At 38.8% G+C, this 26596-nt stretch overlaps 1 protein-coding gene across 3 annotated transcripts in view; it reads right to left on the bottom strand.

Annotated features, from left to right (window-relative positions):
- Nucleotides 1-6642: 6642 nt before the first annotated feature.
- Nucleotides 6643-26596, bottom strand: part of LOC121875132 — an 82879-nt gene continuing 62925 nt past the window's right edge. For 2 of the 3 annotated variants that reach the window (XM_042379516.1, XM_042379515.1), the window contains 4 exons: nt 23791-25473; nt 22764-22895; nt 21348-22022; nt 6643-12675 (listed from right to left, as the gene is read on the bottom strand). In XM_042379516.1, the coding sequence (XP_042235450.1) occupies nt 11470-12675; nt 21348-22022; nt 22764-22895; nt 23791-25473 (3696 nt within the window). In that variant the 3' untranslated portion in view covers nt 6643-11469. Of the gene's footprint in view, nt 12676-17480; nt 17621-21347; nt 22023-22763; nt 22896-23790; nt 25474-26596 lie in introns of all 3 variants that reach the window. The other variant, XM_042379517.1, reaches the window with a different exon arrangement.

The raw sequence follows: 26596 nt of genomic DNA, 5'->3' as shown, positions 1-26596 counted from the left end.
CTTCGCTTTACTCTGTATTCTCTTCGCCGCTAATCGGCTTGTTAGCCGCTTGGGTGGTCGGTCACGTTTCTGTTACGCCTGCTGGCAAGTACTGGTCATTTACCGATCCCTGAATGAGTATGTTGAAATACAAGACGTGAGCATTAATGTTCACGGTCGAACACTAGTGAACACCGTAACTACTTTTCATAGGTCATCATTACCAACTACCTGTCCCATAAAGAGAGATCGCCAGTTTGGGGTACTTAAACGAAGATAAAGATGGCTATCAGAAATTGATCTATTTTGGAGAAGACATTTGGATAGGAGTAATTAGAAATCTAGAGATTTGTCATTGGGTGCAGGAATTATATCACATAAGTGCAGTGCTTAACATGACCAACAAAATTGTTGTGCCCCCTGCAATGTTGCTTTTAAGCATTGTGTCCAGCAATTGGAAAGACTAGGGGACTTCTTTGGGTATAATTTTAGTTTCGATCATCCGGGGAAGCGGTTAGGTTGGTTAGGTTATCTAAATACAGGGATGACCTAAACTAAAATTTTATCCTCTGTACACCGAAAAATCTGCCGCCTTCGGCGCCTGTTGTCCGCTTGGTCAGAGCATACTCTCGCGTCCACAAAAAAACGTAAAATTACAACAAGCCGCTTAGAGAAAGTGGCTTTCAATGGTATCAGACATAAAAGTAAGTGCTTTTTTTTTAATTCGATTTGAAAAAAGTGTATAGTATAGTAGTGATAATGAATGTTTGATGATATGCATAATTATTGGGTTATGACCCTTCCTACGCTGTTAAAAAAAAAGTAACTAAAGACCCTATCCTAATTTACCTAACCTACCCTAACCAAACATTATACTGGCATACAATTTAGGCTCGTAAGCCGATGTTTCCAAAATAATACATTAATAACCTCCCAATAAAAGTTACTAAGAGGAAAGTGGGCACGACTCAACTTGAACCAGGCTGCTATGAGGCTGCCTGTCGACGACCGTAACTGTCTGGAGCCGGAGTATACTCCCCCACAACAACATGGCAGCAATCCTTAACTCACACCACCTTCAAACACTAGCACAAAGACTATAAACGATTTATAGTCTTTGTACGAGCACCTTCCTTGGAGTATACACACTAGTCACCCAAACCTCGGCCACGACTCCTCCTCAGCAGTGCTCACAGGGCACAGGGTGGACGACTGGGGCACCACACGTCCACACCAGCCAGCACAAACACCAGAACCTAAGTACCTCAGCCCCCTCTCTTGTTTTTCCCTGTAGTGTAAACTGTAGATTGGCTCAAAGCCCTATGAAGCTTCAAACTGTTGAACCCCACTAACCAATTATATGGTTGGTTGGTTGCTTTGTTTTGCTGGCCTTCAACATCATAGGTTATTACGGCCGTAGAGATATATTATTTGGTTTCGGGACTTGGAAGGTGTTACTTGTTTCTCTTTCTAATTCCTCTTGTCGCAACAGGCAGTTCATCATAGGCATGGATCGCATATACGCGTGGCTTTTCAAGGTGTTCCTTGTCTTTCTCCATACCTTTACTCTTCTTGTCACCAAGCAGTTAATCAATGATTTGGGCCGCACAGCACAATTTTTTGGGGGGATATTTATTTATGGTCAATGATGATGAATGGACTGCTTGGTTGAAGTGTGGGTTGAAAGATTGCATGCAATATGAGTGAGATAGTATCATACGCATGACTTGTATGTACTACTGGATGATGATACATATTTATATACATATGTCAAGGAGGTGATTTCATAACGTTAGGGTATGGTTGGTTAAGGTTAAGTTAGGATAATATTCTTTCAGGTTAATATAATGGTAGGTTAAAGTTATGTTAGGTTAATGTCATGTTAGGTTAATGTTCATTTTCTTAAATTAATATTATGTTGTTAACGTTATTTCGGGTTAATATTGTTACATTTACGAAACGGATATTGTGATTTTTTTATTTCTCCGTAAAATCTGTCACGTGACGTCGGCAGTGTCAACTCAGGTGGACGTTGTCAGGTCCAGCAGACTAATTTTCCTGAGTACGGTTTTAAGTGCTAATTAACACCAGTGCTATATTTCTAAGTGTTTGTCGATACTAAAAACGATATGTTAAATGCTTCGGAAGTTCCAATTGGAGTCATAATACCGGAAAATACGAGACGACGACAAAAGAAACCAAACAGTATTTTCAGGTGAGAGCGACTATATTGTACTTCTTAAATCTGTATAATAAATTATCGCATTATCAGATTATCATGAGCTGGGAAATATGCGGGGTCATTTCAGTCATGTTTGTTAGCAGTGTAAAGTAATGAGGCTGCTCCGTAACCATGTTGATGCAGTTGTTACATAATTTGGTAAAGGTTAAGAGCAATTGCGCCCCTTAACTTCCAATTGTACGATATTTCACCATGAAATATAATGCTCTCTTACCGCATGAAAGCAACGAGAAATGGAAAACAATACGTTTTGTGTGATATAAATTATACGAGTTATTTCGACTTCATTTATTGGTCACAGTTATCTGTATGATTAACGGCAGCAGTATAACAAAAACGATTAACGGCTGCAGTACGATGAAGACGATGAATGGCGGCAATCGCCTCAGGTGAGATAATGGCCGCCACTGAGCTCTTACCGTCGTACGGCCGCCGTTAAGCCCACATAAGTCCTTATGAGTCCTTATTAATATTTGTGAGACCTTGAGTCATTATTAGTCCTTATGAGTCCTTGTGAGACCTTATGAATCCTTGTGAGACCTTGAGTCCTCATTAGTCTATGAGTTCTTATTGATACCTTGTGAGACTTTAGAAGACACTCTTCCATACAAATGTTTGCCGATGACGCCAAGTTAATTCGGGAAATAAAAAACCAAGGACTGTGAAGAGCTGCAGAAGGATCTCTGTGAGTTCCAAGAATGGTCAAAGAAGTGGCTGCTGAGATTCAATGTCACGAAGTGTAAGAGGATGCACCTAGGGCGTATCAACAGTAAGGAGGCGTATCATATGAAGAAACTGCACTATTTGAGACTGAATGTGAGAAGGACCTACAGTAGGTGTGTATGTTGACAATGAGCCGAAGTTCTCGGGCCATTGTGAGAAGAAAGTAAACCAGGAAAATAAATTATTGGGTCTTATAAGAAGGTCGTTCAGATCTTCAAGAGTGAAGTGCTTCCCCAGCTGGAGTACTGTCACCCGATCTGGTCCCCGAGATATGCTAGGGACTGTTGGTTGAAAATGTTCAAGGGAGGGCCACCAGACTGGTGCCTGCACTTCGGCACCTCAACTACCCTGAGAGATTGGAGTGCCTGAACTTGCCTAGCTTATACTACAGACGGGCAAGGGGCGACCTAATTGAGGTGTATAAGCATCTCAAGGGGCACTACTCAGTCGAGTGTCCTTACTTGGAGCTGGCGGACGATCGCCCCACAAGGTGTCACAGCTCAAGATTGAAGCCGCAAGTCCAGAAAACTGTGAGGGCAAACTTTTTCGGAGAGTTGTGAACTCTTGGAACAATCTCCCAGAAAGTGTTGTGACGGCACCGAGTGTTAGCTCTTCAAGATCAGACCGGACCAACACTAGAGCAGGTTCGGGTACATTCAGGAGCCGGTGCATGCCCAGTACCTGCCAACGGTGACCAGATAAAACCCCAACGGACAAAACCCCAGTCTCATATATAAAATATAAAATAAAACACTTTTATGTTTAGGTTAGGTTAGATTAGTGTTGATAAATGACAACCCCGTTGGGGTTTTGTCATGGAACCCCTGTCAACAGTGCGTAACAAAGAGCCAGTACATGACTAGCACTTGCCAACAGTGCGTGACAAAGACATGACCGATCGCCCAAGCGGCTAACGAGCCGATCAGTGGTGAAGGGGATAAAAAAAAAGTAAAGAGAGTAACAGTTTGTAGATATTACCTGTGTGAGCTTCAGCGCGGTAGCCCAGGCTGGTGGAACGCTAGCAGAGGAGCAAGGAATCTCCCTTACTTAGTCCAGCGCCTGAATTCCATCCCATCCACAGGTAATGTCCAGAATTCCGTGTTCCACCTCGTCACATTAAGTGTTTTTGACTTAATTATTTTGTTTGAATATTCAAGTGATCCATCAACGTAACTTTGGTGTGTTTTAAGTAAAGTGTTTATGCGCCTTCAGCTTTTAAAAACGTTATGACATTCGTGTCACCTTAGTCCAGCGTCTGAACTCCATCCCGTCCACAGATTCTTGTAGGTCAAGGGTGTTTTTTTTTTTTTTTTTTTTTTTTTGATTTGTAGGAATATTACCTACGCGGACCTTAAGCTAAAATGCTGGTCCACCCACTGCTGGGATAAAAAGGATGGTCGTTGTATGCTAGGACGACCTCGAACCTTAGTAGAGATTGATGAAAGCCAGACGTGTTCGCTATCCATCCCTGAGGACCTCACGCATCAGTAAACACGGCCAGCTCTCAGCAGCAGTGTTGTTTGAGTCCACCTGTAAGTAGAGTGTACTGTGGATGTGTTATTCACCCGAGGATCCTTGTATGTAATCTCCTCAGTTGTAGGGGTGTATGAGGTCGTCACTTACTTCTTGGCGAATGTAGCAAAGTAGCGGAGGGAAGCTACTAATCCTGGTGCTGTTAAAGTATTAATGTTGGTGTTATTACCAGAGTCCTGTTACTAATGAAGAGCTAAGGTTCTCTGGTAACTTGTACATTATTGACGGTGCTCAAACGTGCTATATGTAAGATTAAAGTGTTGTGTGTTTTGTTTAAGGCACACCAAATAATGGTGTAAGTTGAAAAATGTACCTAATTGAAAGTGCAAGGAGTAGAGCCAGGGAGTTGATCCTTGTAGTTGTTACTGGAAGTATTCATAAGTCTAATTGCATTTTAATAAACCATTTTATTTGTTTGTTGGGGGTATCATTCTCCTGCAGTATTTACCTTCATTCTTTCCCACAACTTGGTACCAAAATTACAGTATACCCCGTGTCCTAACCCTCGAGCCATGCTACCACAGGTCAGAGATTATGGAGTAACTATATGAAGTAAAATAACTAAGACATAGCTAACATATGGAATTAATAAAGTAGGTAATTGAGAGTTAAGAAGTTACGTCAGAAAGATAAATAGTTGTTTAACAATAGTGGAACAGAAAAGAATTTAAAGTAAACTAGAAAAAGAGAAATTCCCTTTAAAATGTTAACGAAACTCTCAACCTTACAAATGATTAACGAGACCTTATCAGTCCTTATTAGACCCTATGAGGAGTCCTTTTGAGTCCTTATCAGTCCTTGAGACCTTATGAGCCATTAATCCCTCATAAGGCGATCGTTGCCATTCACCATCTGTGTCGTACTGTCGCCACTAAGGGAAGTGTCCAGCTGAAGCACGAAATTCGTTAATAATTGTCTACTCTATTGTACTGTATCTCACTGTTTTTTGTTTTTTTTTGTAAATGTTTATCCCTATTTATCTTTCTTTCCCTGTCTTTAACTGTTTTCTTTTCTTACCTTTCCCATTTTCTTTTTCTCTCTATATACATCTATTTATGTGTCTTTCTGTCAGTTTCCTCTCACACCCAATGGAGAGAGAGAGAGAGAGAGAGAGATATATCATCATCTAACCTAACCTTCACCTCATATATGGGACTCGGTTTGTACTTTATGACCCTTCACTTACATGGTCCCCTTCCCTTATTTGTGTGTAAGTTTCTCTCTAAGATTCATAAAATTACATTAAAAAAAAATAATTTTGAGACTTACTGTACATAGAGCTCTTACAATGATGAGACCACTGTAGAGTAGGTTTAATATAATAACTATTGATATGTTGTTTCTATTATAACTACATTACTAAGAAAGTATTGTATAAATAAATATATCTACACAGGACAGGTTTGATATACTGTATTGATTACCAATCATAAAATCATCAACCACTACATAACATACTTATAGTAATAAAAAGTTACCATAGCTTTTTAACCAATAGTATTCATGAATACAGTAATACCCTCATTATTGCATGGATGCATTCCTGAAAGTCATTGCGATTAATGAAACTGAGCACCACTACCTTACACCACCCTGATGCAGCAACCCACTCCTGTTCCCTCACTAATTACTGCAGACAAAGGAAATGATTACAGTATCATGTTTTTGACCTTATGATAATCATTTTTTATTTTGCACATTCTGAACAATTGTGTGTGCATGTAACAAAAGTAAAATACATTGAATAAAAATACGTACATCTACTCCAAATTAGGAGTTGAAAAATAACAAGAATGCAACTCAAAGGTTGGCCCAGTAAGGGGAGAGGCAAGGTGATGTAGCACCGGTGGTTGGCGACCTTCCAAGTCCACACACACTTTCATTACGTCGGGCTTTACTTAGGCTTACTTCACACAAGCTTTTGAAACGGACCGTACGTCGGAATATGAGAGCTGCGGCTAGCCCACCTGACTTGAAATATTACTGTAGGGTATCACAATTTTTTGGCGAATATCAAATAAGGGTGTTAAACTATCAGTATTCGAGTACCTGTACTGAACTCTTGAATTCACTCCATCACAGGGTAGGAACATACAATATGAGCAGTGATTAGTTGGTCAATTAAAAAGTAAGGCAATCAATAATTCTTAAATAAAAAATTAAAAAATTATACAACAGTTTTATTGGTTTGTATCAGGCATACAATATATCATCAATATATACACAATAGATCGATAATGTCAGAGGGAATCAACAAGTTCGGCCAATACCAGTCACATACATTTGACAGCCAAACTACAGACCTGCAGTATTCTTCATTAAACTATAACATCTCCTTTTGCTTTAAGTCAATGAGTGTATTTACAACATTCAGTCCATATGAAGTCTGGACAACTAATGACCAGATGCCAATTCTAATACTGTACAATCTCCATGTCATACCTACTGCAAGGATACTGAAGTTTACACACATACACCTACTGTGGAATGATGTTTGATGTTTAACACATTTATGGATGGGAAATGATCCACAAGTGGTTTCTTTATACTGCATGTGACTGTGACTGATTAATTATCATCTTCGGTGGATTACAAACTTAAATAACAATTAACATTATCACATATGTTTGTGTGTAGGTGCATGGGATATGATCTGTCCATGGTGTTTGTCAACAGAATCAAAGGGCCCTGGCCTGTCAGTGTAGGTTCCCACACTATTTATGGGTGGGTCCCAGGCTTCCACTATGAGAGTTCCTGGATTACCAGTGTTAGTATGTGTGGGGAAAAGGAGGTCTTTGGCCATTACTACAGATAAACCATATATAAAGCTTGTCAGACTATTGGGTTACTGATAAAATTTTCTTGCATATACATGACTATCCATTTTTTTTTAACATTTATTCTTTGGCTCTGAATCTAAATATCATTGGCAAAAGATATAATGTGATGCCCAAGCTTGGGCTGCTACTTGCATCGGATGTGAATGCCTGTGGCCATTGATACACCCCAAGTTACAGCTGCCCATACTTAAGATTCATAACATGTAGGAACCAGTCACCACTATTTTTTTACCAACCTTGAGGCTGATAATGCTCCATCACCTGTGGGTATTCGTGATTGCCGGCTTTATCAAACATATGGTAAATGCTCCATCTCTTCACATAGATATGCAAGAGTTAAACTTGATACAACTTCCCAGGCTTCTCCAGGCTACTCTATAACATGTTCTAAATACAGTGATATTGTATGGGAGTGAATTACTTAAAGTATCTGAAGTATAAATGAGTATTTACCGTGATGTGTACAAATGAGGTAAAGAATTGTGAATCCTTGCTAATGCCATTTTGTCATAAAAAATATTTCAAGGCCACCCATTTATGATTTGATGTGCTGGTTAATTTAGTCTCATAATTTTTAAGAAAATATTACACAATGATGTTAAAACAATTTAGTGCTAAAAGTAATTTTAACAGTCTTGGTATTTATAGGAATCTTGCAGTCCCAATTCTACAAAGAACTAATTCAATATTTTCTCATGAAATCTACCATTTCTGTAAGATTGTTCAAGTTTAAAGATAAAAGCCATTAGGGCCTTAATGTTGATGCTTCGATTAGTCAAATATCGTTTGTTTGTAAATTTACTTCTGGGAGCAATTGATCAACAGACTTCAACAATTTTTAGTGTAACACAGGCATGGGTAACCTGTGACCCGGACCATGTGTTTGTGTGGCCTGTGGAGTGGTTGAGAAATTCTACTTAATGTGGCCTGTGGTTCATGTAGATGCAGCCAGTTTATGGCGAGTAAAGCAATATTTATTAAAAGAGTATCTTCACACACAAAGAAATAAGTATACTTAGTCAACAATATAAACATTTTAACTAGTGTGAGTTTACGGGCCAAGTTCGGCGGGGTCTGTTTGATGGATTAGCTATTTGGCAGCGAGTCACTTGGGAATTCACTAAGGTTGGTTAAGTCCATTTGGGGTCACAGGCAGCGGTCACACAGGATTTAGCTAATTACTTCCAGAATACCACAAAAACACCTAAATTGCACCTTGAAAACCCATAGTTGGTGAGTAATTTGCATTGAAATAATGTAATTAAAATCTTCCAAGTGTCATTATGACCACTTATTACCCAGTATAATTGAATTGTGGGCCATAGATTCAGAATCATTATGCTCAGGAGTACCTATACCAAGATTTTCAACGAAATCCAATTTTTCACCGAAACCACCCAAATATTAAGCCTTATTACCTTGATAACTTTTCGACAAAAATGTACCTTTCTCTTGAAATTGGAATTTAAATTGTTTAAACAATTAAGTACTCCCAGAATAATACAAAAAATAGCACCTCGGAAACCCATAGTCTGCGAGTAATTAGCATTGAAATAATGTAGTAATTACAAATTTCCAAGCATCATTACAACCACTAATTACCCCACAATCGAATAATGGACCATAGATTCGGAGAGATGTGTCTATAGGTTGTTTCATTGTAGTTCCTCATATGCCAAGGTTAACAGTGGCGTTATTCTGGTGGGTGTGTCTCAAGTAAGAAAAATGCTGTAACTGTAGGAAAAATCAACGTATTCACAGACTGCTTCACTCACTTCTGTTAAATGCCAAGAAACATTACTTTAAATAAATTTATGATAGATTTGTTTCATAAATGGAACAAGACTGATTGTAAACTGAAAATATCGGAAGGTGGATGTGACGATTAACTGTTTCACTGTCCGTGCTAATACAATATTGAATTACTTTTGGGTTAGGTAGGCTATAAATGTTGGTGGGTAGGCCCCCAGAAAAATACCTAAATTGTAATGCGGCCCATGACTGAGGAGAGGTTACCCATGCCTGGTGTAACATAAGATGAATCTGGTAAATACTCCACTAATGTATATGACTTGTCATCTACACTAGTCACTTGTATGCTAAATTCTGGGATGTCATAAGTACTGTACTGACAATACAAGCCGTTGCATCACATCCTTCCTAAACCTGCACTTCTCGTGCAGCTTCTGGGGTGTAGTATTATACAATATTTAACTGTTTACATAAGCTAAATATAGTTATGAAGTGATATTATATGGTTGTAACAACAGGATGTCAGCAAATTTTTTTAACAGGAAGCTACATTTAAGACAAAAAATTTCAATTAGTTTTGCATAACAACTTATTATTGAAATATTGTATGATGATGGAAAGTTTTGCCCTAAATTTGTATACATAATAAATATATTTATGGTAATTAAAATTTTTTCAATGTTAGTTGATAATGCAAGGCACAATGCTTAACCACAACCATTTCCAACTCTCTACTATCTCAAATGATTTATATACAATTTATGAACATGAAACTTACGTCTTCACTCATTCATTGCAGAAGTCATTAACTTCTTCATCAAAAAACATTTTGCTTCAATGAGATCTAAAAGCCACATGTTGTGAAATTAGTCATAATTTTCAAATATCACTAATTTATTAATACAGTATACCGGATTTATTTAAAATAATTACTTTATCTACTTACCAATTTTTCAGATGGCTTATATAAATAGAGGAATGAATTAAATGCATGTAAGTTGAACGGGTCCTGTACTAATGAGAGAACTGAATATTTATATTAAGTGATTTAACTTAAAAGTTTTTGTTTGCTAGCTAAAAGAAATCAGCCTATGCCTACTTTGTGCCATTTCCCACCAAGAGTGCCAGCTTTTTCCCATGTAAGGAAGGTGTAGCAAGTGTTGGGCCTTTGGTTGACTAGTGACTAGTTCTGTGCACCACTTATTCAAACACTTGACTCCTGTCCAGTAAACAAGGACAGATGCTACCACGACCTGCCACCCACTATGACATGGAGCCTAAACATGGTTAATATCATGTATCTATTCTTTTACTTCTAAGTAGATTTACAGTAGAGTAAGAAATTATATAAAAAGGTGTACAGTATATATAAATTATAAAATATACCATGTATTAAATAATCCTGGATAAAAAATAATCAGGCAGCGGGACTCTGTTCTCAAGATGTGGTCTGTTGTGATGTAAATACTGTATACCAGTTATGAAAAATTATATTGAATGGTCATTGGTTTGACCTATCATAATGCCATTACAACAAACATTCTCAATCATGTCCTTATTCTCTATCAAGGCTGCATCAGCATTCAGACCTCTATTTTGAAAGAGCAATCAAAGGGTGGGGGAAAGACTACCTGGTTAGCTGGGAAATTGCAACACATTCTGGAACCACATTACATTCCCTAGGAAACAGTATATAAAATAATAACCAAATAAGTATTATTTACAACAGATCATCTCCACCCAGGAAAATTAATATTAGAAGTCATCTGTATAATATCATGCCTGCAATCAAGCACGCAGAAAAATACATGACTGCCTCGGCAAAAGTTGCTTAATTCGTCAAAGCACTTTGGCATAGCTGTGAGCTCAGGTACCCGACTAAAACGTCAAGTGCCACAGTGAGTAAAGACCTTCAGCACAATATGGCTCATATATGAGGCATGGAATGAATATACTCCTATCACAATATGAGTACCTGGGCAAAAGTAGAACAGAAGGTATATAATACATAGCAAATAACTTAAGGAAAATGCCCATTCCTAAATATCCCCATCATATTGGAAAAAATCCATCACAACAAAACCAACGAATCGAAATGCCCAGTTGTGAACTCACAACTATAATACATGGCATTGTTTCTCAGACTTAGGGCTTCAACTAGGACCAGCCATCAAGTAGTTGTCATTCATAAAAGAAAACCAACAACACATGTTCACTGAAAACAATATACTGTGTAGTTAAATTGGGTATTATTAATATCAAAATTTATAATTCATCTTTTCACCATGACACGCTGAATATTCTGTAGTCAAAAGATTTTACATTAATAAGCAGACATGATCCTGCATGTCACTACCCCTTTGTGTATTAATATAATGATGAAGCAAGAATTTCTCTGTATCACGGGGCACTTCCTGCAATACGCGCTAAAATTTGATGAACTCGAGAGTTCAGATCAGCATCGGAGTGCTTCAGTGGAGAGCCACCTTCCCTCAGTGATGATGACAACCTGGGTCTCCCACGTTGAAGCTGCAACCCTTCACTCTCTGAATTTCCTTTAATACTGCTCTCACAAAGTTTACTCTTTTGAAAATTTGGACTGCTAGACATACTTTTTCCTCCTTGAAGTGATTCTAAATAGGAACTAGCAGATGTTTCTTGAACCATAGAGAGCACAGAGGGGCGGTCAACACTCTTGAATCTTACAGCGCCATTCATGGCACGTAATCTACTCCTCATCTTTCCTACAGCCTCAAAACCCTGACTTTCATCCTCCAAGGAATCAGCCAGCCACTGCTGTCCAGTATCATCCATGTCAATACTCTCAGATGAATTTACTCTTTCACCCTTAGTAGTGTTAACTTTCTTCCCCTTGAAAGAAACGGCATGCCCAAGCATAGTTGGAGCCTTTGATGAGGGTGTCCACCTAGGTGAATTAGTGCATAAGGTATTGGTAACAGGTGGCAGTCGCTTGTCTGGAGTAAGTGTATGAGATGGAGTCCACATGTGGGCTGCCGGAGGAAGATATCGAATCTCCTGCGATGGAATGGGGTTCCACTCAAAGGCCACTTCAACATGCATCAACTTGTTAATATCATCTATAGTCTCCGCATCTGTGTTTATGCTGTCATAAAAACTACTACCGGATGCCACAGATGATGAAGGGGACAGTGAATCAGATCCAACTTTTAGGTTGGACAAAGTAAGCTCTGAGGAGATAGTTTCACTTTTACTTCCATATTTGAGAATCCTCTTGCTTCCAGCAGATGGTATGTTTGAAGTGTTTACACGTGGATCAGTCACATCTTTAAAATCCTGATTATAAAGATCACTGGCACTTAACCTCTTCTGAACAGCCTTTTTAGAATCTCCATACACATTTCTTGACTTTTGTTGTCCATCTAGTTCAACAAATATTTTCTTAGGGATGGCAGGAGTGGATGGGGATGGCGGGGAGGGGCTTCGCAGGTCAGACAAAGTCAAAGGCGAGCTTGAGAAGTCTAAGCTTGAGCTGAGGGAGGAGGGCTGTTGACTGGAACCATCCAAGCTGATCACTGTGCTTGACTTGCGGACAATGTTTTGGTCACTGTACCATGTCGAGGCAGCCTGCAAGATTCAATAGCAATAAATTATAAACTGCAGGTATATTCATCAGGTGTACAGTACTGCATTATTAAAATATTAACATTTATCTAAATCAGTCCATTAATTACACCCAAAATGTCTTAAGAATAAGATGAATAAACAAAACACCTAAAATCTAATTAATTATCACATAACCTAGCTCAAGCAACACCTACAGGGTCCTGTAATAGTAACAAGGACCTTCCAGTCATAATTAAAATTTCTTCTGCAAATTTCTACTTATACAGGAAGCCCCCCTCAAATTCGTGGGGATTCGGTTCTCAAAATAGCCGTGAATTGCCAAATCCGGGTGGAGGGGTACATTTTTACTTGTGTACAAAGAATTGCATATTCCCTTTATGTGTTTGCCCTTAGGACAATTATTTCTTTGATATATATATATATATATATATATATATATATATATATATATATATATATATATATATATATATATATATATATATATGCATGTGTGTGTGTAGACACACAAAACACATACAAATAAATAATAAGGAATAATAATGGGAAAATACTCTCTCAAATAATCAGACACAAATTTATTAAAAATGTGAGTCTACTCTCAAGTCCGTGCTTTATTAATAAAGTAATAAAGCACGGACTTGAGGGTAGACCATCACATTTTTAATAAATTTGTTTCTGATTATTTGAGAGGATTTTCCAATTATTATTTATTTTTGTGTTTTGTGTATGTGTCTAAACACTCACACATATTTACAATACAGGTAAAGGAAATTACTGTCTCTAGAACAAATGGCTCCCTGTCCCAGCCACGAAAATGCCAGCAACTTTAAAACTACCCCCAGTCATTCTTGGGTACATCCAGGGTGTCATCCGCGAATAATAGAGGACCGCAAAAAATAAATAAATAAATAAAAACTCTGCGAACTTGGGGGGGGGGGCCCCCTGTAAAATATTATAGGTATTTAACTAATGTAAATTTAAATTTTAGCATAAATATTAATACTGCACAGTACATCTAATATTTCTTTCAGTGAATATTAAGTCTGCACCAGATGTTATTGAAAGAATAGATTAAAAACTGCATTGAATGAGTAGATTAAAAAATGCAAAGCCAAAAAATATTACTCAAATAACAGGACTTACATCTACAAGAGCAAAGCTTCAGTATCTTTATAGTTTGCATTGAATGTGTGGTAATATTTTCCTGCAAGATTTCATTATCTTAAGAACTCTTCACCAAGGTAGATTTCAATAAGGACCTTGGTAACCCAGAACTGATGATTAACTACAATCTGCAAAATACTTCACCCTAAGGGCCTTGGGCATGAAAGTCTTGCCATTCTGTTAACTACCGTACACTGAACTACAAATATTTACAACATTCAACTACCATGCAAACATTTCATATCACTGCCTAATTTTCCAACAAAGTGAAGATCAAGTTATTGGCTGTTTATGTTAACATTGGAAACAAACCTTTATAAATGTTTCCTGCATAATTTAACCTTTTTTTTTGTATTAAAAGTGAAAATTAAAGACAGTTCTCACCATGAAGGTTCTCATACATAATGAAAAATAAAAATTCATGAATTACAGAGTCGGTTAAATTACGGCTTTTTCTAGTGGATAACGTATCTTATCCTTGTCTGTGTTATAGACAATAAAAAGAACGGCAATCAATTAACTTTAAATGGACTACAGTTTGCAGGGTGGCAACTAAAACTGTGGTCACTCTAGCTCAAAGAACGACACAGTTGGCTATAATTGCACTTTCCTTGCATTACAGGTTCTTGTTGTCAGGTGCTGTGTCAGTGCAAAAGAAACTTAAGAAATTACTTCACCAATGGGAGTTTATACCTAGCTTTAAACAATGCAACCAAATGTCATGATACAATTCCTACAACAGACTATTGTCCACTGAGCTGGAACTTACTTTAGAATATGTAGTAATAAACATATATTTCTCTGGCATTACCTATATAGCTTCTGTAAAATCATTAACAAAATAATTCCACACCTATTTTCTTTAAGCAAAAAGGAAAGATATTGTCACTGGCAAATTAAGAGCTTGATACTTATGTTCCTTCAGTCCCTAACCAAACAAGACAACCAAGGTAGATGAGTTAACAGTTAGTAATTTCATATTTCTGTATTAGGAAAAAAGTGAACGTCTTGCAAGAGTAAAGTAAAAACTATCCATAAGATCTTTTAGCCAATGATTCTTAATACAGTAATTCTTCTGCTTGATGAACAATTGAGGTTACCACATTATGAACTTTGACCAGCCGATACTGATACCAGGTATACTGTAGTATAGAAGGGGAGATCATAAATACATATTAACTACTTCATCGAACAGTATCTTTATGGTTAATGTATTAAGGATTAACGTTGCCTACCTCAGAAATGGGTTACCTTCAGTGTCCTGTTACTGTATTGAGATACTTTAACACCAAATTGTTGCAATATTTCATGCATCAACTTTCTATTCCCAAATTGTTAAAACAATTCCTTAACTGGATGGAACTGATGCACCCAGCTGGCAACTCATCATATGAATATAGAGATTAAGTTGTCATGCATTAAAATTTGTCAAACTTCACATAAAACATACAACAAATATATCATTAATGTACTGTACATGCAAATATGGAGATTTTTATTGATTTTTTAATTTACTAACATTGACTTCAGCAAATATTGAAGACATTTGTCATTTATGCATAACAAGCACTAGAGGACAGTACTGTATTGACATAACAAGGCACTACTACTGTTCATAACACACAATTTCTACAACACATCAAAGCAACACTATCACTAAAGGTCTATCATATATTTCAGCTTAACATCTGCCAGTCATGTACCATAATACACATCTTCGGTTTATGACCATCAATGCAGTATAATTAATAATGCTTACTGTAAAGATGTTTATTACACTAACACAATTCAAACTCGTCTTCTCAAGTAAATTAAATAAAAAACTCGCATAGCTCGTAGAAGGAGAAATAGAAACATACAATCAGACAAAAACACATATGCAGCACAATATCTGAGCACCCTAGTCCACTAAACACCTTTATGACCTATAACACAATTACCACTTCCATCATTAACTTTGCATTCTTAAGTCATAACTGCATCATATATCACTTTGCCATTATGCAACATGCCATTATGCAACACTCTTTATACAAGTATATATATATATATTCAGTACAGTTCTTGCATAAATTCAAATCTTTGCTGGTAAACCTCCCCCTCCCCTATACAGTACACATATCTAATATACAGTATAACTTTTGGGCAACTATTGTCTCCTTCCAAACTATAACTCGTCAGCTGTCTCCTTCCCTTCAAGTATCTAACATGATTTCCTTGTTAATCAGTTTTATTCGACTAGTTCTTTATATGAACCTACAGTATTATTACTTTTAATGATATTTCTCAAAGAATCGAATTTTCCCTGCATTTTGCTTCCTCTGTAGGATTTCCCACAGTATACAAATATGTGGACCACTTCACATTTTCTCAATTTTGTCAGTCTTACAAAATTCCCTTCCCCCACCAAATACCCATATCATAAAAACTTACAACCAATTGCAACATTTTCCCTTAACTCTCATCACTACTTTGCCAAAATCCTATCAACCACCACCATGCAGAACTCAATCTCCCCCTCAGGAAAAAAAAAACCTAATCCCTTTAATTCCTTTTCATCACAAAACTCTTAAACCTCTCATACCTATTATATAAAACATTACTGCAATCCTACTCTCCTTCACACTACCGTACTATATTCCCAGTTATATGACCCACAACAAGTTCTACTTGGTTACCTTCTATAATGATTTCTTCCATTGGCTTGTATAGAACCATTCAGTTACCTCAGTATATACAATAAATGACATCCCATACTATACTTTATCCTGAATTTTATAATGCCCAACATTTTCAGAAACACATTTGATCCCACACTTATTAAACTACTCAAAACTCTTTAACTTTGAGTGAATTTAGCTGTCCAAAAATCCTATATTCTAACCTAACCCAAACTGATCTTTCTACACAAATAAACGAAGATAATACATAACAACTGGTGAATGGTTTAAATTACCGTACATGCTACTAAATGCTGACCTAAATATCTTACGTGCATTTTAAAGAAACCTAATCTTGTGTCAATAAAATAATATGAGAGATTTTTTTCTTTCTCTTGAGGCTCACTTCACTTTTCATTGACATGTCACTGTACTCTTTATTTACTGTAATGTACATGGTATAAGTTGTCACACAGATAGTGATAATTTAGTCTGAAAATCCACAAGAGGACTGATTGGCACTTTTTACTCATGTCATGTTTTCTTCTTCAGCCAAGTACAGTATACAGTACAAGTACAGTATAAATGATGTAATCAGGAAGTGTTATACCCTGTAGTAATTTTTAAATATCTGAAAAGTAATATTACAAGTTTAATTCTCAGGATGTGGAGTAACAAATGTCTCCACCTTAAGCAAGCGGCGCCATGCAAAATCATGCCACACATAACATTACCAGGCAGATGACACACACAAGACAGAGAGGAGCAAGCACCACACTATCAAAGGGCAGTGCAGGGTCTTAACATTTCCCAAGAATGTATAATACAGTACATGCTGACACATTTCATTACTGTACAATCTAACATTGCAGTTACTACTCAGGTCATTCCTTCCATCACATCTATGGCTATTATCACTTAATAAAAAGAGGAAAATGGCTCTACTGTAAGGATTCTTGTAAAAAATCTGACACAAACCTGAAGAAGGATGCGGGTCTGTTAGTGCGCCGTTCAGCCACTGTCGAAGGAGAGGAGGAGGAGGACGTGGAAGAGGTGGAGGAGGAAGAGGACATAATGGATGTGGAGGAGGAGGAAGAGGAGTCTACCACACCAGCCCCCTGTGAGAGAAAACAGAACTACCATACCACTACTCAAACAGGGACTCAACTATGTCATATAATGGTCACTAGTTTATAGGTTTGTTGAAGTGTTAAGTCTTCCACCATACTTAGTGATGGACATGATCTATACCCAACATCTATCCTTCAAAACTAATGACCATCTCAAATACTATAGAAAAAAAAAAATATATATATACTTTGCCTTTTTTTTATTCTATAATAAATGTAGTCACCCACAAAAGTCCTATCGCCTCTCCTGCTGTTCCACAAACCCGGAGATTCAGACTTAACCCGAGGCAGTAAATTAGACGTTGATGCATTTTTCTATCCATAAATGATTCGGACTCACGGTTCTGAATCTCGGGGTTTGTGGTTCAGAAGGAGTGATGACAGGACTTTTGTGGACAACTGTAACTATGAATGTGAGGTCTATTTTTTCTCATATGAAAAGACATAGCTAGCTAGTATATACTGTAGTACATACTCGGCAAATGTTTAATACTGTATATATAAGATTAATGTCATTCTAAATCTTTAATGTACTTTGCCAAGAAACTATTCACAATAATAACCAATTACTGTACTTCGAAGTGAATCAGGTATTACTGTATTGGTAAGTCTATGTTTACATCAGCCAATCTCGTGAAGTTTTACACTTAAACCCCACTTCAATTCCTCATTTTGTTCACTCTACTTCCTTCATTTGATCTCCATTCATACAAACATTTATATCTCCATGTGTTCCTACTTGCCACCTAATCACCCATTTATCGTTTTATATATTTCTGCTTTACCCAATTCTAACATAACCTTGGTGTAATACAAATCTCAACTACAATACCTCAGTTAGGTTAATTCCAGCTATGTTTATTTTCTGGTATTGTACTGTGTGGAAGAGTACTGTGTGTACATTAACTGTGTGCATGTGTGTTTTAAGATGATCAATGTGAAAAGGTCAAATGTAACTAAAAAAAAAAAGAATGTGCCCTTTGTTTGTGATTAATTGTAAACGATATATAAAAAGGCAAAGGTTTTAAAATGACTTATCATAAATCATTAAAAACTGAGCTCTAAACATACAGTACTTAATGTATGTAAAAGCTTATTACAGTATATACTGTACTGTACCACAATAACAGGGTTTATTAAATTTATTCTAAAGTGGAGTTAGTATCTAGGTTTACAGTCAACAATACTGTACTCAAAACATTACTTCACTGCCTACAAAAATTAGTTATGTATTAATGACAAACAACTCCATTAATATTGATATATCTTTTCAATTCACAAGAAGATTGAGTTAAACACACACTAACATACAAAAAAACAGAGCATTTATAAGAAACTATTGATAATACTGTGATTATTTTGGGCTGTTGACCTCTGATGAAATACCCTAACACACTGTTCTTCCATGATGGTTTATAATTAAAAATTAAGTGGGCATCATTATGGCTGAACACATCACAGGCGTTAATATAAATACTTTCATGAAAACATTTGACATATTTAAACTACTATACTTGATCTAAATTCATTTCATTACACTTTAGAAGGGTAGAATAAAGAGGGGTGATGGAGATGGCGTGTGCCTATATGACCCGTACAATGAATATGTATCAGGCTGAAAGATAACTCCCTCACACCATACTAGTACCTCGCCAGTTGGTCATCACACAGGTACAGTACCATAAATTTACCATCAACTAACTATTGCCTATAAAAATGTGTCATATATTAACTATAACCAAGTGTCAATTTAATAAGGAGATTTGACATTATGACAGGCATTTAACAGACCAAGTAAAGGCATGCGTAATATGTTCCCTTTAGTGACCTTATAGAAATAAAACTTGTTCATTCTTATGGATAATTCACCCTATTAAAAAAAATTATATATATATATATATATATATATATATATATATATATATATATATATATATATATATATATATATATATATATATATATATATATATATATATATATATATATATATATATTCCCTCTTTCAACCGTGCATTAACCCTTGGAGGACGATGGTTTGAGCTATAACTCTTAAGGATAAGGCATAAACTTCAAGAGGGACCACCACTGTCCCTCAAGGGGTTAAGAGCTACATTCAGAATACACACTTGGGACTGTAATACAGGATCACCTTCGGCACCTGCCAATGTGCAGGTCTTTATGTATGAATTATATTACTGTACCTGAGTTCAGAGATGGAGGTCACTGTATGGGGAAGTGTAAGAATGTGCTGTGCTGTGATAAGAAGGTGTGTGTGTGGGGATGTGTAGAAGTGTGTGGGGATGTGTAAGGGTGTGTGGGGATGTGTAAGGGTGTGTGGGGATGTGTAAGGGTGTATGGGGATGTGTAGAAGTATGTGGGGATGTGTAGGAGTGTGTGGGGGAACGTGTAGGTGTGGGGGAATGTGTAGGAGTGTGTGGGGGAATGTGTAGGAGTGTGTGGGGGAATGTGTTGTAATGTGCAGAAGTGTGGGGAGGTGTATGAAGGAGTGGAAAGAAATGGGGGTGAAGAGGAGTCAGGTTATGTGAGTCACCCTCCTTATTGGTCAGGGAGGACAGAGTCACTATCATCCGCACCTGACGTCAGAAAGGCATCCCTAACGCACCACCAGCCCTGTGTCTTCTGAACGTAGATCACAAACTACAGTACTCCCAAAACCAATCGAGCACTTTGTTGTGTGGGTGAGGTGGCCTGATATTCCACCCAACTAGAAACAGTTTCAAATTTATACTACAATTTTAGAGCATTAAATGTCAACCCCCCATGGATTGAGCACCATTAAATATTCACGCTAACACACCCACAACAAACCAAACTTAGAAAGAAATAGGTTTCTGTGATACTCTTCATCATAACTTATGTCTGACGAGCTAATTTTCTTCCTTTATCAGATGTAAAACTTACAGACTATCTTCTACTTTTATAATCCAAATGCTGTACTACAGTACATATAAAACAAAATAAATATTAACTAAAGAAAGATATAGTTCCTCTTGAGACAAAGTATGTGATGAAGTGTAATTACCAAGCAACATCCATAAGTACCGAGCCCATGACCAGATCCCACCATAAACCAACACAACCAGTACTGTATGATGCACACACTTATGCAATTCCTCTGAAACCAACTTATGACTGATTGGCCTCATTTTGTTTGCATAATCAGAATGTAAACTCCTGAACGCTAAATATGAGATTTCAAACAACTAAGACTGTGAAAAGCCCGCTGACCCATCCCCCAACTATTGCGTGTGTATCGCTGCTGACGACACTAATGTTCATGATACTACAGACTGCAAGACTCAGTGCTTTCCTGTACTGCTACGATCTCTCTCAATACAATATTTGCATTGCCAGCAGAGAGTGAAAGGTGCAAGTCCAAAGTGAAAACTGAAGCCTAGGTCCTTCAAACCTCCCTGAGAACACCTTCAGTGACTCTTGTCCTATTCTTGGTGATGAACACAGGACAGCCTAGTTGATAACCAGATATAACCAGTGTACGAGGACGACCAAGTTGATAACCAGATAAAAACTAGCAACGTATTGTCACTCAGGTGGTCTCACGGTCAGTTCTGGATTTACTGGCCAAGAATAAGATTCGTCAAGGTCTGGACGGGCACGGCACTTACGTGTGTTGTGGCTATTCAAGTATATTGAGCCAGCGCCCCCAGATGGACGCCCCCCGACTGCGTACCTTGTGCTGGCCACCCACCCCAGGACTGCTCTTTCCATTTCCTTTGGCATTAACTTGAGTGGTCTTCGTGGAGTCTCGGCGACCTACCAACGCACGGCCATTGGCACCGCTGCTGCTGCGTCCCAATGGAGTGGCTCGACCTCCTTCTTGAGGAGAAGTCCTCGACGCACACATCCTGGTATTGATACTGGGTGCAGGTGAGGAGCGAGGGGTATTTGTTGGGGTGGCCCGACCAGACTGAATCAAGTTGGGTCTGCTACGAGGTCCAGCCCCACGACCTATCGAGTCTCTGCCACCAGATACTTCTGATGCCGATGATTCTCGATGACAAAGGCTTCCTCCACTCTGGTGAGCTACATGGTGGTGGTGGGCGGCGAGGGTGCCAACGGTGGATGCACTCCGTGTCTCTCGACTACGACGCGGAGGCTTCTCTACTGCTGCGGGCACCTTACGACCTCCAGCCTCGGGTGCTACCGAGTTGTTGGCCTCAGATCGTCTGGATTCCTCTTGATGCACCACAACATCATACTTGATGTTTGGTCCAGGATGGACAGTATGGGTGGCAGCCTCCACCTCATCACCCGCCCAACCTTCAGTCATGGTGCCTGTAGTACATACCAGCGGACAAGCAGTTATCCCAACATCTTTCCGGTCAACTCTCTCTCGCTGCTCAAGCTGAGGACAAAATGAAGAATGTATACAGTACAGTATATCACCATAACACTTTTATGGTCTCTACTACATACTATTACCTAACAAGAATAAAACACTTCACAATATTTCATGTACTGATGGGAAACTAGAAATCTTGATATGACAAATAATACATTAATTAAATTCTGCAGCACAGTCAGTTTTTTAAGCACTGCACAAAAATGATACTGTACATCTTTTGTTTAACCACGTCAGTTATCCTCGTCCCTTTTACACATAAACTTCCTTGACAAAAGTTAATATCATTCTTTACACATCCACAGCCTTCATCATTGTGGTCAAAAAAACAAACCTTTCAAACACTCATCATGGAGGTCTCTCTCTACTTCTGGACGGTCCATGATGAACACAACAGTTCCCTTGGAATGTTCTCTCACACTCAACATATTTATAGTCTAACACTTATCTTATTGTAAATATCATCTAGGTATGTTCACTAAAACTCTTATAAAATACTTATAGCCTCAAACACTTGAATATTGTATCATTTGGGAGTCTTCACCAGATCTTCCATGGAGAGGCAGAAATGGTTCACCTGAAGATAAGGTACTCAAACTTATTTCACCTGATGATTAAACACCCCTATGCTACCTTCAGTGGGTAGGTTAGGCCAGATAACCTGAAGGCAAAGTGAAATAAACTGGGGGGTCGCTAATCTTTCAGGTGATCCTCAGATACACCTACCCTCTGACAGACACTTACCAGAGTCTTGAGGCTGAGATTCTCCTCCCTCAAGGCCGAGACGGTGGAGTGGGAGAGCCTGTGGTCAGCTTCCCACTCGGCCGTCTTGTTTACCCACTCCTCACTCGCTGTCTCAATCTGTTTCCTCAAGACCTGTGACCAAACATCAAGTTGTTATAAAAGGCCTCTAATTCTGCCTACACAGTTTATCTAATTATACACAAGAGAGGAGAGAAGCGAAGAGAGAAGAGAAGAGAGGAGACAAGAGAAAGAGAAATTATATATACATCAAAATACTGAAAATAGACAAAAACACTAATATCTATACAGTACAATATATCCTAAATAACAATAATGGTTATATAATACAGTACTGTGCTGGAAATACTGACAATAAATCACCTTGTACTATACTACACTACATTATACACTCGAATAATAATAACAATACTGTACTAATAAAATTTATCTAATTCTCTCCAAACATTTACTTCCATATAAAAATAATACTACTGTAATTATATAGGTATGAAGAACTAGACGAAAAAATAATAAAAATTTACAATATTATAATTAAACTTACAAAACCTTACATAATTATAAGCAATCTTACATAATTTGATACATTTTCATTTAAATAACTGTGTCAATCTCCTTTATAGTACCTGTATTGCAAGAGAATATATATACAGTATATATTTAACAGACTAATAGGTAACTCAGTTTTCAAATAACAAATTCGATCTACTTGGAAGAATTAAAGAATACAGAAGTTTAGTTGTTGGGTCTTGTTTTAGTTTGTAAATGATGATACAGCAAGTGGCATTATGTAATAGAAAATACAGAGGACCCTAATTCTTCTGTACTGTTATCACTATTACCTACAAACTTTAAATTGGAACAAGTCGAGATATATAGCCTTGGTGTGAATTAAAGAAGAAAGTAAAATGTTTCCTGCAGTCAAATACACAAACCTAAGATCAAGTAAAGTTCTCCTTAAATCAACAGAAGAAAACCTTCAAGATCCGTGACTGAACACTGTACGTACCTCAGTCTCCATCACAGTGGTAAGAAGTTGACGCTGTAACTCCAGCACATCCTTTTCTCTCAAGATGGCAGAGATGCGCTGCTTATTCGGCTGGACCTTTAAGCGTGCTCCTTTCAAAAGGCTTACAGGCATGCTAAACCCACCATCTGCCTTGCCAGCTCTTCTCTCTCTCTCAATTACTACTCGGTCACTCCCCTTCTTCATCTCACCAGCAGGAGAAGCAAAGGTGGAGTCTTTGATGTTCACATTTTCACTAGTGGGACTAAAGTCTTTATAACCTGAGTTCTGGTCTTTCCCACTGTTTTCTCTATGACTGGAAGCCGTACTGGATTCTTTGTTTGAGTGCCGCTGAGTCCTATCACGAATTGGTACTTTGAGGACCCTGGGTAGTACAACATCTCTGTCACTATTGATGCGCACACTAGATGCACTACGAATCACGCGTCCTCTACCAGCTCCTCCGATGCCATGAGAGTCTTCAGCACCTTCTCCACTAGCGACACTGACAGTTACAGCAGGAGGAACACGGCGAGGTTTAGTGAAGTTAGTCGTGGTGGTCGTTGTCGTGGTATTGTCACTCACAATGTGGACGGTGTTTACACCCCCCATCACCGAGTGAACAATTCCACCCGTAGATGCTGGACCATCACGCCTCACACCATTGGTTTTAACAAACTGCAAGTTCAGGTCATTGCCAAAGTCAACTCTAGAATCTACTCGAGGATCTAGACGTGGGTCAAGTCTGAGTGCCCTCACTTGGTCTTCCAGGCGCCGTTTATCCCCTGCCAGAGCCAAAAGTTGTCCGTGGAGATCAAGCAGACGCTGGTGGGACGCAGCAGCTTCAGCCTCGGCCCAACTCACTCTACCAACTAAATACTGACGGTCCTGACGCAGGCGATCCACAGCTGCCCATGCCTCTGCCTCCATTGCCATACCAACAGGTGGAGGTGGGGGAGGTGGAGCCAGTATGTCTCCACGAGAATGGAAATTTCCTATGGGTCCAGGCAGAGAATGTGGCCAATAATCTCGGTAAGCTGGATGTGGTCTGGGTGAAGTCAGGGGGTCCGATGCAGGGCTGCTTGCTTGAGGTTGGCTCATGCGATCTCGTTCCAAACGTTCTGCCCGTTCAAGCTCATTTCGTAATCGGGTTCCCTTCCTCTGTATGACATCAAGTAACTGCCATAATTCATCCTCCGCTGAGCCAAGTGGAAGCTCAGGCTCCACCGAGGTCCAGCGGTGCTCCTCTACACCTGACAGATGATCACCTGCTGAGGAAGATGAGCTTTTGCCCATACTTCCACCAGCCTTGTCCGTGCTGAAGCCCGAGTCTGCCACTGCTGAACTGCTGTGTGTCTCACTAAGAGACTTGCCACCAGTACTGCTGCTGCTACTGCTGTTCCCACTTCCACCAGTGGTGGTCACCCCACCTGTAGATGATATGGGACGCTGCTGCCTCCCACCGTCACCTGAGGTCACGTGGTGGGAGGCGGCAGACGACTTACTAGGGGAGGGCTCTCCCCTAGCGGTGGGGATAGCCTGCGGGGGCTGGGAAGCCTGGCTAGACGGTGGGTCATGGGCATGGGTAGGTGTGAGTGAGTGGTATGCTCGGGCTTGTAGATGAGGAAAGGCGTGCAGCACATTGTCCCGGAACTCTAGAAGTGACGTCACCTCGTGCTGCAACTCCTGTTAGGGAGAAACCATTCATTAGGACCTCACAATAATGTTTCAGAAGTAAAGGATTATTGCAAATTCCCAGTAAAACTAGAGTACAGTACAGTACAGTAACAGTTTATACACGGTATAAGGTGACCATCCCCCAATAAAATCATTATTACAGTAGAGTAATACTATTAATTTTAATTATTTCAAATTGCTGTGTTAATGAATAATAAAGGAGAAAATAAAATTGAAACTATCCCAATTCCTACTCCACTAATGACAAGAAACAGTAGTAATCAAAATTGGAACAAGGTGGAAAATTTTTACAGATCACTTGAAGAACCGCCCCACCTTGTTTCACCATATAATTAAGTACCCTAATGCGAACCTAACCTGACCTGACCTGACCTAAACCCCAAGAGGTAGCTTTGGGCGTTTTAATACACAGGTGAAATAAACTGATGGGGTGATCTTCAGGAGACTCACACTTAGTGATTAGTGTTACTGTAGGTGTTTGTGACTTAATGTTTCAGACAGATAGATAGACAATAGTCCTTCGGTGCTTCGCCTTACATAGAATACAGGAAGTGCACCATAAACTAGTCCCTGCGCAAATCTGAAAATGTGACACGTTATCAATCAAGTGTCACAACAAACAGTGAACTTTGCCGAGTTATCACTCACACACACACACTCACTAACGGTACGGACATGAGATGAGCGTGAAAGAGTGAGTGAGTGAGGGCGGGCTGGAGGGAAGTTTGGCAACGTGTTAAGTCACGGTCGGGTGTCGGGTCACCAGTGTTGCCATAAGGGGTAACACTCATTTTCCAGACTACTTATTAGTACCGCTCTATTATCGCCAGTTGTAAACTAACAGCGCGTCTACCAGCTGCCCGACCAAGGCCCTCTTGTCTGCTGGATGGCTCCTTCACCACTCGTTTACTAAACTTCGCGCTGACACGAATCATTTGCTGACTGTGTTTCAGATCAGGTTAGGTAAAGCTAGTGTACTGTATGGTGGTAGGTGTGGTAGTGGTCGTGGTGGTGGTGGTAGGTGTGGTAGTGGTGCTGGACAGTTGTTGGAACCGAAGCAGTTAACGAACGGAACACTGCCACTCAAGGCTGCCTTCACCGCCTCGCCTAC

This window comes from Homarus americanus, unplaced genomic scaffold (assembly GCF_018991925.1).
Source record: "Homarus americanus isolate GMGI-L3 unplaced genomic scaffold, GMGI_Hamer_2.0 scaffold36970, whole genome shotgun sequence".
NCBI lineage: Eukaryota > Metazoa > Arthropoda > Malacostraca > Decapoda > Nephropidae > Homarus > Homarus americanus.
Note: the sequence above shows the minus strand (reverse complement) of the source record. Positions and strands in the feature narration are given on the sequence as shown.